The sequence below is a fragment of the Lampetra fluviatilis genome, chromosome 23, assembly GCF_964198595.1.
Source record: "Lampetra fluviatilis chromosome 23, kcLamFluv1.1, whole genome shotgun sequence".
NCBI lineage: Eukaryota > Metazoa > Chordata > Hyperoartia > Petromyzontiformes > Petromyzontidae > Lampetra > Lampetra fluviatilis.
In genome coordinates, this window is record NC_136297.1 from 13,336,669 (window position 1) to 13,355,210 (window position 18,542).

The 18,542-nt window shown below is 54.8% G+C and overlaps 1 protein-coding gene across 1 annotated transcript in view; it reads right to left on the reverse strand.

The window, feature by feature from the left end:
* Positions 1-18,542, reverse strand: part of SNX29 (sorting nexin 29) — a 65,260-nt gene that overhangs the window by 30,198 nt on the left and 16,520 nt on the right. Inside the window, exons 17-18 of the mRNA XM_078867295.1 lie at positions 13,683-13,789; positions 2,228-2,344 (exon numbers count right to left, since the gene is read on the reverse strand). Of these exons, the coding sequence (XP_078723421.1) occupies positions 2,228-2,344; positions 13,683-13,789 (224 nt within the window). The remainder of the gene's footprint in view (positions 1-2,227; positions 2,345-13,682; positions 13,790-18,542) is intronic.

Below are 18,542 nucleotides of genomic sequence, written 5' to 3' on the forward strand. Positions count from 1 at the left end.
GGATGCGTGTACGGCACACGCGGCTAGCGCATGCTGTGGGGTCGCCACCTTTTCCACCGAGGATCAAGCCCGGACACGTGGCTCAGTCGGCCTAGGTCTACATCAACGCCGCTATGCGGGTCACTGCGATAAAGTTCAATGCAGTCACCAGCACCGGATCCACTGTAAATATCAATCCCTGGCACTAAAACACGGCAGCTGCAGATGCCCCCACAGGTGGTGACCCTACCATGCCCCCACAGGTGGTGACCCTACCATGCCCCCACAGGTGGTGACCCTACCATGCCCCCACAGGTGGTGACCCTACCATGCCCCCACAGGTGGTGACCCTACCATGCCCCCACAGGTGGTGACCCTACCATGCCCCCGCAGGTGTGACCCTACCATGCCCCCACAGGTGGTGACCCTACCATGCCCCCACAGGTGGTGACCCTACCATGCCCCCACAGGTGGTGACCCTACCATGCCCCCACAGGTGGTGACCCTACCATGCCCCCACAGGTGGTGACCCTACCATGCCCCCACAGGTGGTGACCCTACCATGCCCCCACAGGTGGTGACCCTACCATGCCCCCACAGGTGCTGGACGTGGGCTTCCCCACGCCATGGGCGCACGGAGCGGTGTGACGCTCCGTGCGGGGAGTGTGAGGCTAGGAGCGGTGTGACGCTCCGTGCGGGGAGTGTGAGGCTAGGAGCGGTGTGACGCTCCGTGCGGGGAGTGTGAGGCTAGGAGCGGTGTGACGCTCCGTGCGGGGAGTGTGAGGCTAGGAGCGGTGTGACGCTCCGTGCAGGGAGTGTGAGGCTAGGAGCGGTGTGACGCTCCGTGCGGGGAGTGTGAGGCTAGGAGCGGTGTGACGCTCCGTGCGGGGAGTGTGAGGCTAGGAGCGGTGTGACGCTCCGTGCGGGGAGTGTGAGGCTAGGAGCGGTGTGACGCTCCGTGCGGGGAGTGTGAGGCTAGGAGCGGTGTGACGCTCCGTGCGGGGAGTGTGAGGCTAGGAGCGGTGTGACGCTCCGTGCGGGGAGTGTGAGGCTAGGAGCGGTGTGACGCTCCGTGCGGGGAGTGTGAGGCTAGGAGCGGTGTGACGCTCCGTGCGGGGAGCGTGAGGCTAGGAGCGGTGTGACGCTCCGTGCGGGGAGCGTGAGGCTAGGAGCGGTGTGACGCTCCGTGCGGGGAGCGTGAGGCTAGGAGCGGTGTGACGCTCCGTGCGGGGAGTGTGAGGCTAGGAGCGGTGTGACGCTCCGTGCGGAAAGTGTGAGGCTAGGAGCGGTGTGACGCTCCGTGCGGGGAGTGTGAGGCTAGGAGCGGTGTGACGCTCCGTGCGGGGAGTGTGAGGCTAGGAGCGGTGTGACGCTCCGTGCGGGGAGTGTGAGGATAGGAGCGGTGTGACGCTCCGTGCGGGGAGCGTGAGGCTAGGAGCGGTGTGACGCTCCGTGCGGGGAGCGTGAGGCTAGGAGCGGTGTGACGCTCCGTGCGGGGAGCGTGAGGCTAGGAGCGGTGTGACGCTCCGTGCGGGGAGCGTGAGGCTAGGAGCGGTGTGACGCTCCGTGCGGGGAGCGTGAGGCTAGGAGCGGTGTGACGCTCCGTGCGGGGAGTGTGAGGCTAGGAGCGGTGTGACGCTCCGTGCGGGGAGTGTGAGGCTAGGAGCGGTGTGACGCTCCGTGCGGGGAGTGTGAGGCTAGGAGCGGTGTGACGCTCCGTGCGGGGAGTGTGAGGCTAGGAGCGGTGTGACGCTCCGTGCGGGGAGTGTGAGGCTAGGAGCGGTGTGACGCTCCGTGCGGGGAGTGTGAGGCTAGGAGCGGTGTGACGCTCCGTGCGGGGAGTGTGAGGCTAGGAGCGGTGTGACGCTCCGTGCGGGGAGTGTGAGGCTAGGAGCGGTGTGACGCTCCGTGCGGGGAGTGTGAGGCTAGGAGCGGTGTGACGCTCCGTGCGGGGAGTGTGAGGCTAGGAGCGGTGTGACGCTCCGTGCGGGTAGTGTGAGGCTAGGAGCGGTGTGACGCTCCGTGCGGGGAGTGTGAGGCTAGGAGCGGTGTGACACTCCGTGCGGGGAGTGTGAGGCTAGGAGCGGTGTGACACTCCGTGCTGTGAGTGTGAGGCTAGGAGCGGTGTGAGGCTAGGAGCGGGGAGTGTGAGGCTAGGAGCGGTGTGATGCTCCGTACGGGGAGTGTGAGGCTAGGAGCGGTGTGACACTCTGTGCCGTGAGTGTGAGTCGTGTGGTGTTACACCCACGGGCCCACGCAGCTCCACCAGCTCCTGCCTCATCTGGCGGATGAGCGCGTCCTTCCCCATGAGGCTGCGGTGCAGACGCTCGTTAAACTCCATCAGCTCCCCATGCATCTCTGCCACCTGACAAGTGGGAATATGCACACACACAAGGCAAAAATAAAGATATCCCGTATAGCCTTAACAGACTGCAGGGGCAAGTATTGTTAGCGAGCACCTATGAAGGCCGGCACAGCACATGGTGAGGTAGGTGGCCAACACCATGCCCTTCCGCCTGTCTCCCCAGTGGCGATATTGACACACCACACAAGGCACTCATTTGAGGCTGAGCCGACCTAGGGGAGGCTTAGGACCAGGTCAGATAATTGTCACTGCACACACATGCACACATACATATACATGAATGCATACACACGCACACACGCACGCACATGCACACCAATACCCATACCTGCCAATCGCCACTAACGGACGGTGGGTGACGCCACCACGGCGCCTGTGCCAGGCCGGGTGCCCTTTGAGGCCACGTGAAGTGTCGAAGGCTCACTGACAGCAGGTATTGGGACAGATCCAACACGTGCTATGGGTTGGCTGACTGAGATGATCGGTAGATGCACCAGCTGTACCCCCTACTGTGCCAACTTGCTGTATTTTTGCCACCCGCCGCTCCACTCATTGTTGTGAGCGTCACTCCTCTGCCCTCTGTTGTTACTGGAGGGTGTGGAGGGTGACTGCCTCCAACTGCCCAGTAGCAAGCATCCTTCCCGAGCCTCCTCCAATGAGGCCGATCTTGACACCGCTGGAACCAGCCATCGGCAAGTCCACTCAGCTCCACGTCCTCCCGTACCGCTTCAGTCCATTTCCTCTCCAGCCCATGTGGCCAAACAGAAGCTGCTTGGGCATGCAGTGGCTGGGCATGCGGTGGCTGGGCATGCGGTGGCTGGGCATGCGGTGGCTGGGCATGCGGTGGCTGGGCATGCGGTAGCTGGGCATGCGGTGGCTGGGCATGCGGTGGCTGGGCATGCGGTGGCTGGGCATGCGGTGGCTGGGCATGCGGTGGCTGGGCATGCGGTGGCTGGGCATGCGGTGGCTGGGCATGCGGTGGCTGGGCATGCGGTGGCTGGGCATGCGGTGGCTGGGCATGCGGTGGCTGGGCATGCGGTGGCTGGGCATGCAGTGGCTGGGCATGCGGGCTACGAGACCCAGCCAGTGCAGCCTTGCCTGCCGGAGGAGTTCACTGATGGGAATGTGTCCACATCTTTCAAGGACCTGTGAGCTCCTCACACAATCCAGCCTGGTTAAACCCAGGAAGGATCATAGGCATGCCAGCCTGAACGTTTCTAACTGGCGCAGATGTTCCATTAGAGGGGTCCACGTTTCACAAGCATAGAGAAGGGAGGGCATGACGATGGCCGAGATGACCTGAAGCTCCGTACGGAGCGACAGACCAGGGAGCTTCCACACGGCATTGTGCAGCCAATAAAAAGCTAATGTCACCCGACTCATTCGGAGCGAGACCTCTGCTGTCAAACCGGAGCTGGTCATCAGAACACTGCCCAGGTATGGGAAACTCTCCACTCTCTCCACAACTGCTCCATCACCAATATGGAGCTGAGTGTTTGGTGGCACAAAATACCCAGGCAGGTGCTTAGTGTTGATGGGGCTGATGGTAAGACCCCACCTCTTAGTGTCACACTCTTTTCCTGGTCTCAGACTTTGGCTCGCCCCTCACACTTCCCCCACAGATGGTACCTCAGCCAACCATTCAGAAGGGGTGATTATTTCTGCCAATATTTGAGGCACTGCAGCCCTAGCAGGGTCGTCCCCACCTTGCCCCATGATGTTGTCTGGGCTGAGGGAATTCCCCTCCCCCAAGACCTCACAAAAATGCTCTGCAAACCTGCAGACCTGTTCCTGGGGGTTGGAGATCGGATTTCCGTTCTTTCCCTGAAGGATGTTGATAGGTGAGACGCTGCAAGTTACTTTTTTAATGGAATTAAAAAGTTATTTGTGATTGCGGGCTAGTTAGGCAGATTCCATCCCCTCAGCAACCCACCCCCACCACTCATTCTTGCAGCGCCGCACAGCTCTCCAAATCTTCGAGTGAGGGCTGCGGTAAGCCTCCTCATTCTCCGATGTTGGAAATGTAGATGACTGGAGTGGGCCTCCAATTTTCTCTCAATCTGCCGGAAGACTTCCTCCTTCAGCCAGGGTCTCTAGGGAGGTCTGGACTGCATCCCCAATGCAGCTGTTGCAGGTGCATGAGCCACAGTCCTGAACCTCACCCATTTCCCCTCAGCATCAGAAGGAAACGGGGGCACGATGCTAACCACAGGTGCAAGCGATGTTTAAATACCTGCTTGCAACTATCCTCAGCTAGCTGAGACCAAGCCGGAGTGGAAGAATGGCAGGCGCATCACAAAGATGACAAGTCGATGGTCCGTGGGCAGATCAGCTCCACAGGAGGTCCTGGTGTCAAGGACATGGGCCCACATCCACTGGTCCATAATTATATAGTCCAGCAGATGTTCTTGCTTGGATCCGGCATACATCCATAATGTGTGGATGCGCCGATGCCTTGAACAGCGTGTTCGTAATTACAAGCCCATGGGCTACACAGAAGTCTAGTAGCCTGCTTCCGTTATTATTGAGCTGATCTGGCCCATGCTTTCCGATCGCTCCAACCCAGGTGTCTGTGTCATGACCCACTCGGGCATTAAAGTCACCTAACAGGATTACTCGATCCTGAGGGGCCACTTTAGCTAGCACCTGGGACAGGAGGTTATAGAAGACGTCTTGACTTGTCTGCAACCCTCATGCATATACGAATGTATACACAGACACACGCATGCAGACTTACGTGCGAGCACACACACGCGCACCTGAGAGGCTCCCCAACTCACAGCTTTGCACACCCGGGCCTGGTTTCACAGGCGCGACAGCAACTTGTGCGCACAGATGCAACGTACCGATATATGCAGAGACTTGAAATCCCATCGCGTTTACACATGCTGTATAAACACGCAGTGTGGTGTGTATACATTGTTTCAACGCAGTTCCTGCGCACAGGCCAAACGGCCTCAACAGACTGTTGGGACAAGCGAGCATCTACGAAGGCCAGCACAGTGCATGAGTGGGTGGTATGGCCGGGACCATGCCCTGCTGCCTTTGTCTCCCCAGTGTTGATATTTACACACTGCACCAGGTACTCATTTAAGGGCTGAGTAGGACCTACGGGAGGTACAGATTTTCATCTAGTGATGCTGGTCGTGAGCAGGAATCAAACTCGGGTCACTGCAACATTGCTGCTTCCCAACATCAAACTCACACACATGCATACACACGGTGACAAAGACACAAACACACATAGAGATTTAACACAATGTAGGTATTCGCGGCCATTATTACGAGCCATCGTTGATTTTCGAGTAAGGTTGTCAAGACCCTCCACCACCCGACATGGCCATTCAAATTGAATTGTCGTGCGCGTAAAAGCAGTTATCCAATCCAAAAGAGGTGACCGCACATTCTGTTGCTAAGCAGCAAGGCGATGGAAGGCTCCTGTCCCTGCCCACATCAGGAATGGTGACTGGCAGCAGATTTACATCTGGCTTGAACATCCATTGTTATTCATTGGCTTCTCCTGTAGCCTGATTGGATGTTACCTACATTATATAATTATTATTACTGCCTTTTATATGAATTTTATCTACAGTGGGAATGAAGTTGTCGTTATTGTCAATATCAGCTTACTCTTACGATCTGGACATATGAGTGCAGTTTTTTTTTACTTTTTTATTCATGCATTGGTCTTGAGATATTTCAATATTCTGGGCAATATTATCGTTTCAGTCACTCACTGGTCAATTGAAGAACAACTCTCATAACCAAATTTCAGCAGCAATTAAATGCACGACGTTTGACTCCTCCATCAAGCATCTTCAGGAAGACCCTGGAAGTGAGACAAGGTGCGTACCTCACGCCCCGAGGCGCACCGTGCATGCACAATCGCACCCCTCTACCGCCGCACACAAACACACACAACCGCGCGCGCCAACGGCGCCGACGTGGTATCTCCCCGACCCGTGCCCCTGGGAGGCCATTATTCTCCCCCGATGAAAGAAAGGAAGAAAGACACCTTTGTGTGCGCCGTCACAATCGAGCGCTGTGCTTTATACGTGGGGCGTGAGCAGCCGTGTTCGCAGCGCGGAGGGAGGAGCGTCGAGGAAGCGCCGGGCCCTTTCCCTCGCGTGCCTCACTCCGACGTTTAAACGACGTCTGTCTTACTGCACCTCCCATGGCTGCACGGCTGCTTGCCGTGCCCCGCAACTGCCATTCAGAGGTCTGCCTCGTCCTCGTCATCATCATCATCCTCCTCCTCCTCTTCATCACACCTGCCATCCTAATGCATCGGTGTTATCGCAGCCAACGTGATGATTCACAATTGATTTCTGGGTTAGGCCACGTAATAACCTGGCCAACTGACAGCCAAACCAATTAAATCATCCTGTGCACGAGCATTTAACGACGCACCGTTTGTTATTATTATTATTGTGATCTTTTCGGCTCGCTCTCCGGTGAGTTACAGAACCAATCCTCACAACCGAACTTAGCAGTAATTATTTGATAAACGATATTTCGCTTGAAACTGCACCAGGGATCTTTAGGACAAGATCTAGGGAATCAGTATAAGACCCATTTAGAGGTCCCGGATTTTAGGAGGATCCCACGACACAGATTTGACAAGATGATTATGTGGCCTAACTCAACAATCGAATATGAATCGCAACATTGGCTGCAAAAATCCAGAATGATTTCCTGGATTTAGTTTGGCTGTGTCAGGTGGTGCAGGGTCTTGCGACAGGAATTCGGCCCGATCATTACCCGCGTGCACGCGTGATCCAAAGGACGAATGCAACCAGAATAATGACAGCGGCGGAAATTTAATAAAACCCCGGGAATCCCGCGAGGGGCTCAGGCCGGGTTGATCCTTCGGTGATAGCTGCCGCCGCAAAGGTGGCGGCCACGTGTGGGAGGCGGCTCTGAATTGGCCGGCCCCCATGAGGCCCGGCAGGCATCTCTAGGTCGTCGTCATCGCTCCCAGCTCCAAGCCCTCCTCTCCCTCCTTCCCTCCACCCCTCCCACAATCCTTCAACGTATCTGTTCCATCTTCCTCCCACTCATTCCCTTCCCTTCCAGCGGTAAGGGACCCTATTTGAAAGCTCAACATTTTTGGACTGCCATCCCCCTGGAAATGTATAGATCCACCTCTGTTCACTCTCCGCACTCCCTTGCACCCTCCTCATGCTCCCCTCTTCGTCTCTTTCTCTCTAGCTTTGTCTCTCGACGCTGCTCTTTTCCTCTCTTTGGCCCCCTCCCATTCCCCCCCCTCGCTCTCTCCCTCCTAATCGATACGCCGCTTGCGCCGGGCCAGCCGAGAGCACGTGTTGTGACAGGTGTTCCGCTGCCAGATAAAGCGCTGGGTTTCCGGGGTTGCCGGGGTCGCGCGGGGAAAGCAGGGAGGGGCAATGTGCGCAGAGGTCGCTGTGGCCCCCCGCGCCCCCGCGCCCTCGCGCCCGCGTGACATTTCCGCCGTGTGGCCCATTACACGGCCCGCGCGTTATTGCCCGATGCCTTCGCCGAAGAAACGAGCCCCTGGCTGCGGCGCAGGAAAAGAGCAAGGAGCATCCTCGAAATTGCACGTTGCATGCGAAACATATTCTTGTTATTACTGAGCTTGCCTGGCGACTCTCCATCGGCAGTGTCTCGCTTTCACAGCAAAGGGCGATGTTGCTGCTGTGCGTGAGCCCAATTGGGCAGCACATACACACTGCTCGCAGAAAGGTGGCCGAGTAGGGAATCAAACCCAGCCACTTCTTACTGCGAGGGCACGACGGTTCCCGCCGCCCAGAAATACAGAGGGAAACATCAACCGCTATGGAGATAAGCCTCACGGCAAAAGAGGGGAATTTCCCAGAATGCTTTCTCCTATGTGCACCGCTGCAAACAAGATGTTCCATCTCCAGGGAGTGCGCAAGTGAAAGATTTTCTTGGATAAAATAAAAGTGTACAAACGACTGCCGCTCTTCCTGTCCCAAATTCATCAACACTTTGTTCTCTGTAGGCAATGCACCGTGGACGCTTCTGTACCGTCTGTACATATCAATGCGCACTTCACACGGTACAGTTAACCCTCGATCACCCGCGCGTGGATTATCTGGGCTGCCGATTGACCCTGCTTGCAGCAAAATATTAACGGAACGTCTGTTTAAACGGCACGCCGGGTTCAAGTACATGACACTCCTCACTCGTCGAGGGTCAGCAGTTCGGTGACATGCACGACCCCAAGATGCAATCGCAAATACGAAGCGACACAAACAAACATAGGTACGGGGGCCTAACCTACATGCATCTCTCCGCTGGACTGGTCAACGGAGATGTAGAACAGAGGGGATTGCAAGGAGAGAAGTGGCGAGATCGGTAGACAAGCAACTCATCGTCGCTGCTGAGGAGGCCCACGGAAGCCGAAAGAGGAGCATCCGCTGTATATTTGTTTTACCTGGGCCGCCCCCTCGGCCACGTTACCCAGTTGATTTGGAGGTGTCAGTTGTTGTTGGGGTGATAACGATTTGCTTGTGATGCGCCCCCCCCCCCCCCCCCCCCCCCGCTTATGCCAGGGCACCTCAGCGCGTTTCATACGCGATAAGAAACTTGCATAGCATTCGTGCGGGCTAATTCTAGAATTCAAATTTGGACCCAGACGCCAGCAAACAGAGCCCTACATCACGGGATCTCTAACCTCCACTGTAAAGTGGGCTTCGCGTGGTTTTTTGGTTAATACACCCGGAATAATAACCGGGGCAGCCTGCCAGATTTGAACAGTGAACCTCCGCAAGCAAGCAGGGAACATTCCTCTCTCTCTTCCACCATCCCCACCTGCGGCGCTCACTACCGGCAGCAGTCTTAGACCCTCCAGCGAGAGAGAGAGCGAGCGAGCAAGCTAGAGAGCAAGCGGCTGCACGAGGACGGGTTGGGGCGAGACAGCTGATGGCCGAATTTTTTTCGAAGCCACACGCCAAACTTAATGCTCATCAATGAGCCGAGCACCGACCTGCACTCTCTCGCGCGTAATCTGCAGAAAATGTAATTTCCCTTTTTCCTCGGAAAGGCCACGCTGTCATCATGTCGGCGGCGGGATGAGGAAGAAGGCTGAATTACTGCACCTCGCATGCCCGCTCATTCACACGCATGCGTTTCTTTATGAACATGCGTGCGTGGATGAGTAATTTAATTCCATTGCCTCCTCGCCCGCGACGCTTAATGAACCCCGCCAGACGAGGCAATGGAAGACGATGATTCCTCGCCCATTCCTCCTCCCTCCCCACCGCCACCCCCCACTCCTCCTCCTCACCACCTCCACCAGTGGCCGAGGACCTCTCACCACCGGATTCAACGTCGATGCGTGACCACGCTTCGCTCAAACTGTGATAGTGCTGTTCGCTGCCGGCTGCTTGATGGCTACGGCTTTTTGGGGCCCTGTGCTCAGTCGGCAGCTGTGTTTAAAAACAAAACACGTCTCGAAATAGCAATGGCGCCCTACGCTGTGCTCTCGACAAAATCACCGCTCTCCTCCCCGCAGGATTACCATCGGGGGCGAGGAGACAAGCAGCCCACTCAGCTTTGCACGCGCGGAGGAAGAGAAGACACTGACAGCTAAGGGGGGGGTGGTGGTGAGCGTTCGACAAGATAAATAATGAATTAATTGCGCGGCTCATTACACCCAATTCAGGATTCATTTCCGGCAAAAACCATCGGCGCATAACGTGGCCGAGAGACTCGCCGGCTCTCCGCCCGCCCCACTCCTGCGGGGTTTATTATACCGGTAATTATGGACGATTTACAGATCTGCAAGTCCGTACAACCCGCTCGTATGACCTTCGTTAAAGGGGGGCCATAGAAGAACTCGGGGGGGCGCTCGATGCAGTCACCGTTAAACAAACTGCAGACGAATGTTAAACGCCTCGCGGACTGAGCAACGGTGCGATGGGGAGCGCCCTGCCCTCGCTCTCACCACCACCCCCCCCACCGTGTGTGCGCTCGTATGGGGGATGGCGTTGACGTGAGGAGACCTTTTGTCAGCAGTGCACAGATCGTGGCAGAAGATGATGATGATGATGACTGAAACACTCAACTGCACAAGAAACACGTTATATTTTTCTTGTGGCCATGTAATAATTTGGACGAAATTTGTCACGAGACCCTCCATCACTCGACATAGCCAAACAAATTCAACTGTCACCTGTTACGACCATTTTAACGGCACGCCAATTGCTATTGTTTCGGCTCGCCCTGCGCTGAGTTGCGGAGCAATCCTCACAACCAGGGTATCCATGCAGAGCGTGGCCAGGTTAACCCTCGTCGTGCGAGTCACGAGCACGACTAAATAGACTACGGAATACGGCAAACATTCGCTTGAGGCTGCGTCGAGCATCATCGGGACAACCGCCATTAAGTCAAAATAGCATCCAGGAGGTCAGAGTGCATCGTGTAAATGTAGTGTATCGTGTGTAGAGTGTGTGTGTACGTATACATGTGCAGCGTAGAGTGTCGAGCATCCTGCTCTGGCATTCACCCCGTGCATTTGGAGAAACGCTGCAATGCCCGTCGCTTAATCGTCCTAATTTAAATCATTTTATCCGGCTGCCTCCACCTGCTGCAAAGAGTTTGACAGCTGCGGGGCTGAGTGAGTGCACTTCGTTGTGGCCGGACAATCGAAGTCCACTTTGATCATCCGGTGGTGGGAGAATCATTGCGAGACCACTTCGTGAATATCAATTCACGCCAGAAGAAAAAAATGTGTGTCTCATGAAGCGCGGAGTGCACTCAACGAGGCCACAGCCGCAGGTTTTTTGGGCAATTTCCCTTTGATGTCAACGTCTTACTGTGTGAGTGTGCGCGCGTGTGTGTGATGTGTACATGTGAATGTGTGCAGCGGGGATCGGCGACTCGCGCGCACTCACACACACATCCGCCTGTCTTGGGAAGATTGCCCCCGAGGGAATTCACCGATGGCACTCGGCAAAGCCAAAGTATCACCCTCGCTAGCGCTGCGCAGCCACAACATATTTATTAATGTCGAGAGGTAATGGAAATGTGTGTTGTGTTTCTAATGAAGATTTATATATAAACAATGACTCACTTCACAACCCTGCATCAATACCTTTCCATCACCCCCACCCTGCTGCTTCACTACATCCACAGATGCATTGTGGGCCCAACCCGAGGGTTTCCATGGTGATATTCCTCACCAATGCAGCTGTCGGGTAGGGAATGGCTGAATGTGGCGTGTACAGGATGGTAGTGTGGTGATAATGCCCGCATCTCAGCAAGAAGGCTAGTTTCGATCCCCGCAAAAGAAAGGCATACGACTCAGTAATCGAACCGTTCTACCACTGCGCCACCCTCCACAACGGCATCACAGAAGCCCAGGATGTGGCCACATGTCGGCGCTCACTGGAGTATCTTGCAAACAACCCAGTAGCCTAAAGGTGATGATTCAAATCATTATCATCAGCAATGATCAATCCACTGCAGGAGGAATGCCTCCCCACGTCACTCACCATCTCTCTGGATCTCAAGATGCAATCATCCATCCAGTACCTACACGTGAAATTATTTCATCGCTCCATCTCCGCGGTGGATGACCTCTTGGGAGCATTGCATTCTTTGGCTGCCGCTCCGTTATCGGTCTCGACCATGGGCCATTGTCCCCGCTGGCGGTGACGCTCCGTGCCCAAGCCCCACTCACTTCTCCGCACAGCTTATGTGACGTCATCAACCAGCGTGTATTCTCTGATCCACGTGCTCCTCTTTACGTTTGTCATCGTGAAGCCAAGCATGCATCTCGTCATCTCCATGCTGCTTTAAATATTCACGGCAAATGTTCACGGGCGTGAAGTCGCTGTCCGGCCGCCGTCCAGTAGGGCGGGCACCGTGGGTAACGTGCCATCATTCTGTGTAAATTGTGCAGGGCTGTGTAAGTGCAACAATCATTAAGGAGCAGCACCGGTGCCTCGCAGGGAGGGAGGAAGGTGAGTCACTGCAACTCAACCAGGTGGAATCATCCAACATTTCTTCTCATGGGTGGGGCAGGTTGGTTGTGCAATGCTAACACTCACTCCTGAAAGGACAGGGTTCGATTCCTTCCTAAATTCGGCAGTGCTGGGCAACCTAGCCGAGTTAGTGGGGCACATAGGTGGCCCTCCTTCACCTCAGTGGGCCACAAGCTTGAAATCGTGCTTGTGACGAATCATGACTCCTTGCATTACGCTAAAGACACTGAGACCAGGCCACCATGGGAGGATCCACAGGCTGCAGGTTGCCCACCACTGTATGTTCTCTGCCTGATCCGCATGGGTTTCCTCCAGGTTGTCTGGTTTCCTCCCATAGCTAAAACAACAACACCCAATGTAGCTGGTATTGGCCAAACGTCCCAATGCTAGAAAATTAGCTGCACGTGACTCAATTGGGATCAGGCACAACAACCATCGGCACCTACTGTCAAGAAACACGTTGGCAAGACCCACCTAAATATGGGTCTTGCAACTTGGCTCGGCTTTCCTGGATAAACGAACACGATGCTAATCATACAAAAACATATTCAGTATGTCCGAGCACTGCTGCATCACAGCCGCAGTACAGCCACAAACGGCACGTGCCGGCCAAGGGGCCACAAATATTTACGGGCACCAAGTGCGCTGCCCACGCCGGCACCACGCAGGGCGGGCACCGTGGGTAATTTGCCCATCGCTCTCTGTAAATCGTGCTCGGCTGCATAAGCGCGACGTTCATTTCTGCTGCACAATGCAGCGACGAGGCGGGCTCGCCGATCGCCGGGCCCACTCGGCACGCTAATTAGATTTAAAATAAACGGACCTGCAAGCAACATCGCGCGTAAAGCCGCCACTCCCCCCCCCCCCCACCTTTGTGCGGGACGGCAGTTTCCACGGCTTAGGCGCGTTTGCGTGGGCACGCGGGGACCAACAGAAATAGCGAGTGGCAGTTCTGAGCACGGCCACATACGTCAGCGCCCGTATGCACACACGCACACTCACACCGCCGCACCACTAAAAATAATACTAATACGACAGCCATACACAGTATGGAGAGATATGCAGCATGCAATGACTGAGAGTCTAAGAATACTGATGAGGTGCAGGAGTATCTCAAGGTATAGATATATATGTATATAGGGGAGCGGCCAGGACATGGTCTGATTGCATATGGAACACGATTTTTGTTCCTGGGTAGTAAGTGTTATTTTCTAATTGCTTATGCCTCCAAAGTATAGAAAATGGCGATTATTCCCCACAAACTTTGCTTTTGTGACCAGCGGCACCGGAACCACCAGATCATTTAACAACTCTGTGCCAACTCTCGCCAGACGGACGTGGCCTCTCACCTCTATGAGCTTGCGTTCGTAGGTGCTGGCCAGCTCCTCCGTGTCCACCAGCGGGCGGGGCTCCGGCAGGGGCGAGGGGTCTGCCTCCCCCAGCCGCAGGGCTGCTCCTAGTGCAGGGAGCAGGCCATGGTCGGAGTGGGTGTCGCAGAGAGAGGGAGGGAGGTGAAGTGAGTCACTGAAGCTCAATCAGGTGGAATCTCTCAATATTTCTTATAATTGGCAACAGGGTGGCTCAAAGCAAAAAGGTCCTTGGTTCGATTCCCGACTTTCAATATACGCAGTTTGAATATTCTCCCCGGTTCTGCATTGGTTTCTTCTGGGATCTCCGGCTTCCTCCCTGAAGAATTACATGCAAATTACGCAAATAGTGGCTTAAGCACAGTCATCACCACCTACTGGGACAAACTTGGCAAGACCCTCCTGAAAAAGAGTCTTGAGATTCAGTGAAGCTTTCCTGGGTAAACAATCAAGGAAATAATAATAATGTGAGTGGAAAAGTCACGCGTGGATTCCCAAGGGGAAACCCCTCATGGACGGGGTTAATTGAGGAAGACATGCGCTGCGATAACCAGGCTCCCTCGATATGAACGATGCAGCCAAATTTGTATTATAAGACCCTCCACCACCCGACACAGCCAAGTACATGAAATGGGCACGTGGCGTCAAGTGCTTAATGATGCACCGGTTATTACTGTTCAGCTCAGTCACCGGGTGAGTTGAAGAATAACTCTGAAAGTGGAAATTTAGCAGAGGTTTGATGCACGACGTTTCACACAGGACTGTGCCGGGCATCTTCAGGATGCGGTGCAGGAAGTCAGAATAAAATCCATTCCAGGTTCCTGGATTGTAGGAGGATCCCACGACAGAGAGTTGACGTGATAATTGCGTGGCCTCACCTAAAAATATAATCATGAATCATAACACGAAAACCTACGCATTACGTTAATTAAACCATATCTAATAGAGGGTCCTTCCCTTTAAACATATGGCAGTTTACCAGCATTGGTTCATGTGAGCCTGACTGCTGAAGAGACACCAAATATTGAAACCGGTCCATACTTTTACTTATGTTGAACCAAACGCTGCTGAAATGACTCCCCGGAGGTCCGTGTGGCCAAAGGGATGTGTACGAACCTATTTTATGCTTTACGTGGAGGAACGGATATTTGGAGGGGGAGGCGGCGCTCGGCCCGCTCGCTTATCACTCAAATGCACCATTCCTTGCCAACCATGCACAACCATAGCACGCGGGAGATAGCCAGGCCACCGGCCAGGCGGCTCAGAGGTCCAAGCACCGAGCTGCGCACCGCCGAGATTCTGGCTTCGAGTCCAGGCGGCCGCCCGTTGATGATTACGCCGGGTCCTCGCAGAGCGGCGAGTCGATGGTGGTCTCAAAATCAAAGGCATTCAATTTGCTGTTGTTTTTTCCTTTATCTTGGCAAATTCAAGCTCTGAGAATAAAAAAGAACTCCGTGACTAACAATGCAATGTGAATACCATGCAACGTGCATCTCTGTTGCCCGGAGAGCTGGAACTGGAACGCCTCACTAGATTAATCTTCATATTAAATCACGCACGCAATCTCGCTGCGTCTCCGCCGTGAGGAACGTGACGCTGGAGCACGGCGGGCAAGAGGTTGCTGCTGCCCTCGAGCATGGATGAAGGGTCACTTAATTAGAAATAATAATTTTGTACGTGGTATTCACGCCGATCAATGCGAAGGAGGTCCTTTCGTGGACACAATCTCCAGCAGATCCACAGTAGGGTCTGATGTTGCCGCAATCTCAAATTAGTTCTTTGCAGGAAAATTTTCTAATGCCAAGAGTGCAATTAGGATAACAAGTGTTTCAAGCACCACGCGAAGGCGCTTTTAACTTGAGCCTCGCACTTCAATGCCAGCAGGGCCTAGCACCTGCCGAGGGTACCCCCCGCTAGGTCGGCTCAGCCTAAAAATACAAGTGCTTAACACAACATGTCATGACTTAAAGCTTTCATGACTGCAGGGATTCATATCCTTTGGGTCTTTCGGTAAAGTCACGTAGATACGTGATGTAGATACCCAACGAATACAACATGTCATGTCGACGTCAGTTGTGAGAAGACAGCCACGGCCAGGCATGGTGCCTCCCCCCGATGCCCATCCTATGTGCGAATCTTGGATGTCACGCAGCGAGGACTAAAGGCGCTTTCTGACAGCCCCTCCCGAGAAGAGGCCTCCTCTCCGAGCCCCGACACAAACAGGAAGCTATCCACAAAGCTCATGTGACACGCCTTGAGGCCTGGTTTAATATGGGACGACATGAAGCCTGTACAAGCATTGGATCTGAAACACGCTCGTGAAGAAAGTACAACAACATCATCATCAGCCATGATTAATCAATTGCTGGATGAAGACCTCCTCAGACTGCCGCCACCTCTCGCCATCGTGCGATTTGAGAATTCACTAAGCACCTGCACACGAACAGATCTTGTCGCTTCATCTCCTCGTTGGATGTACTCTCATGCGCGTTCCATTCCTTGGCTGCCACTTCCATTATTATTCTTGACCATTGTTCATCAACCCTTCTGGCCATAACGCGTTTTGCACAAGCTCCGCTTACTCCTCTTAACGGTTCCTCTTTCTGTATCTCAATGTAATTCCAAGCATGCGTCTCTCCATGATTCCATGCATTGTGAATTACCGTGATTCTGGCTTGGCGGAGCCAGCTCACAGCCGTGCGGTTGACTTGAGCCGGCTATCAGCATGTTCCCAGCGCCATTCTGGATGTCTGCGAGCCAAGCCGAGCCACGGCTGAGCTGCTCGTGCGTCTCTGAAACCAATTGAGGAGCTCAAGCCTGAGTCAGGCCGCGTTAAGAGGCGGAGGCAAAGCCGACCCGTGAATAAGAATACGCCATAAAAGCGAAACAGCCATTGTTGCCGAGGCGGGAGAGCAACGATTTTACTCATGGATGAAGAAGAGTCTCGCTCTCTGGGCTCCACTTGTGAGCCCCGCCGGGACGAAGTTGATGGTATTAGCAAGGTCAGCGCTAATTCTCCCCGCTCTGCCGCAATAAAGACAGGAAGGCTGTGCGGGCCGTGTGTCATCATCGGCGTCCTCGCTGCTCGATTTGGTAGTGAATCATCATCATGCCAGAACCGCTGGCACAGCAAACGCGCTGCGTCCCCCTCCTCCCGCACACGCCACCCCCCGACCCTGGCTCGTGATTAAAAACGCATCTTTAGCTCGGTTTGCATTACCAGCATTCTGTAAAATTGCCTCCACGTCACAGTTTTAATGAATCACCCGTGACACAGCTCGGGGCGGTCTAACCGTGACAAATGCTCCAAGGGTGCGAATGTTCACGGCCCGTGTGCGGCGTGCGGGCGCGAGGTTAGGGGCCCGGAGAAAACGAAGCCACATCGGGAACATCTCGTATCTCCGTGTCGGCCGTTATTCAACCGCCGAGGAGAAGTGGGGGCTACGCAGTTGGACCGTGCGGGTGCAGGCGAGGGGGCTTACCCGCCCGCTCGTTTCGCCGCAGCCCCCAGCCACCCCGCCGCAGGGGAGCCGTGACCCCTCGTGTGATTTGTGCAAAATGTATTTTTCTGGTTGGAGTTGTGGCGTAGCGGTTCAGGCGCTGCTCTATGAATCCGGTGAGCTCAAATTGTGGCCGTGGCAAACATCGGCGGTGAGTGATATCTGAACCGATCCTGGGTGCCCCCATTCACCAACCCGCATTGACCAGCATGGTGAAGTACAGTCAAATAACCCTCATGACCGGCAATGCATGGGGAGCTCTTTGTCCAGCAGCGGCTGTACAAGATATTTATTTAAAATGCGTGTTGCGCATCACCACGTGTTCACTGTGCGTGTGTGACTTGACACTCTGGACGACCTTGCAATGGGATGTTCCGTCTCAAGGGATTTGTTCTGGTGTTGAAGACGAATAATAAGTAACAAAGTGAATCAAGGGGCCGGAGGATTTAGATAAATTTGTTCCACTGACCGTAGCAAGAGTATATACAGTAAATCTGGTTAGCGGAACCGCGCACCACATTAAATGGCGCAGACAGCTCCAAAGCATCTCGTGCATCGTGCCGTCTCCTCGCGCACGGCCCCGCCGGCTGGAGCGCCTGCGCACCGCTCCGTGGGAATTGCTTTTCGTAAATTTTGGCGAGAGATCGGCCCGGCCCGGGGGCGCTAATCCCGCTCGCTCGCTAATTTAATGAACGAAAAGGAATTCTCTCTCTGGGACCCGCGAGCTCCTGCGACTTCACATTGTGGAGCATCTGCCGTTCTTATCGTTAACCCTCACAGCAGCAGCAGCAGCAGCAGCGATGGTAACGGCAGCGACCGCCCATCCATTTATGCAGATAGCGCAACAACGGACGTAGCCGTTGGCCCGACGGCACCATCCCGTGAACACACGCGGTCTTCTCCGGCCTCCCGCACCGCCGTCGCCTGCAGTCGAGGGCGGCCCCAGCGACCCAGAGATGCGGCGGCATCTGCACGCCCGTGCTCTGCGCCATCTTGACTCTCGGCTGCACACTTAAGCTGTCACCCTCCCTTCGTGAACCGACACGTCTGTGCTCAGAAAAAGCTAAATCTTTGTTTCCTCTCTCGTTTTTCCATTTTAAACCCATCACGCCCATCACACGACGACTTCCCGCGGGAAAGCGTAAAATTATCGCCCTTGTGAGAATACCTCAAATTAAACCGCCGCTGTGCGGCGATTTCCGCTGTGAAGCCGCCAAGGCTGACTGACAACTATAACAAGTCGAGAAGGATGCTCCATTTAAAATCTATAATTACAATTATCATTGCAGATGCGCATTTGTCTCCATGCTGCTGCTGCCTGTCCAACCAGTGAGCACCTGTC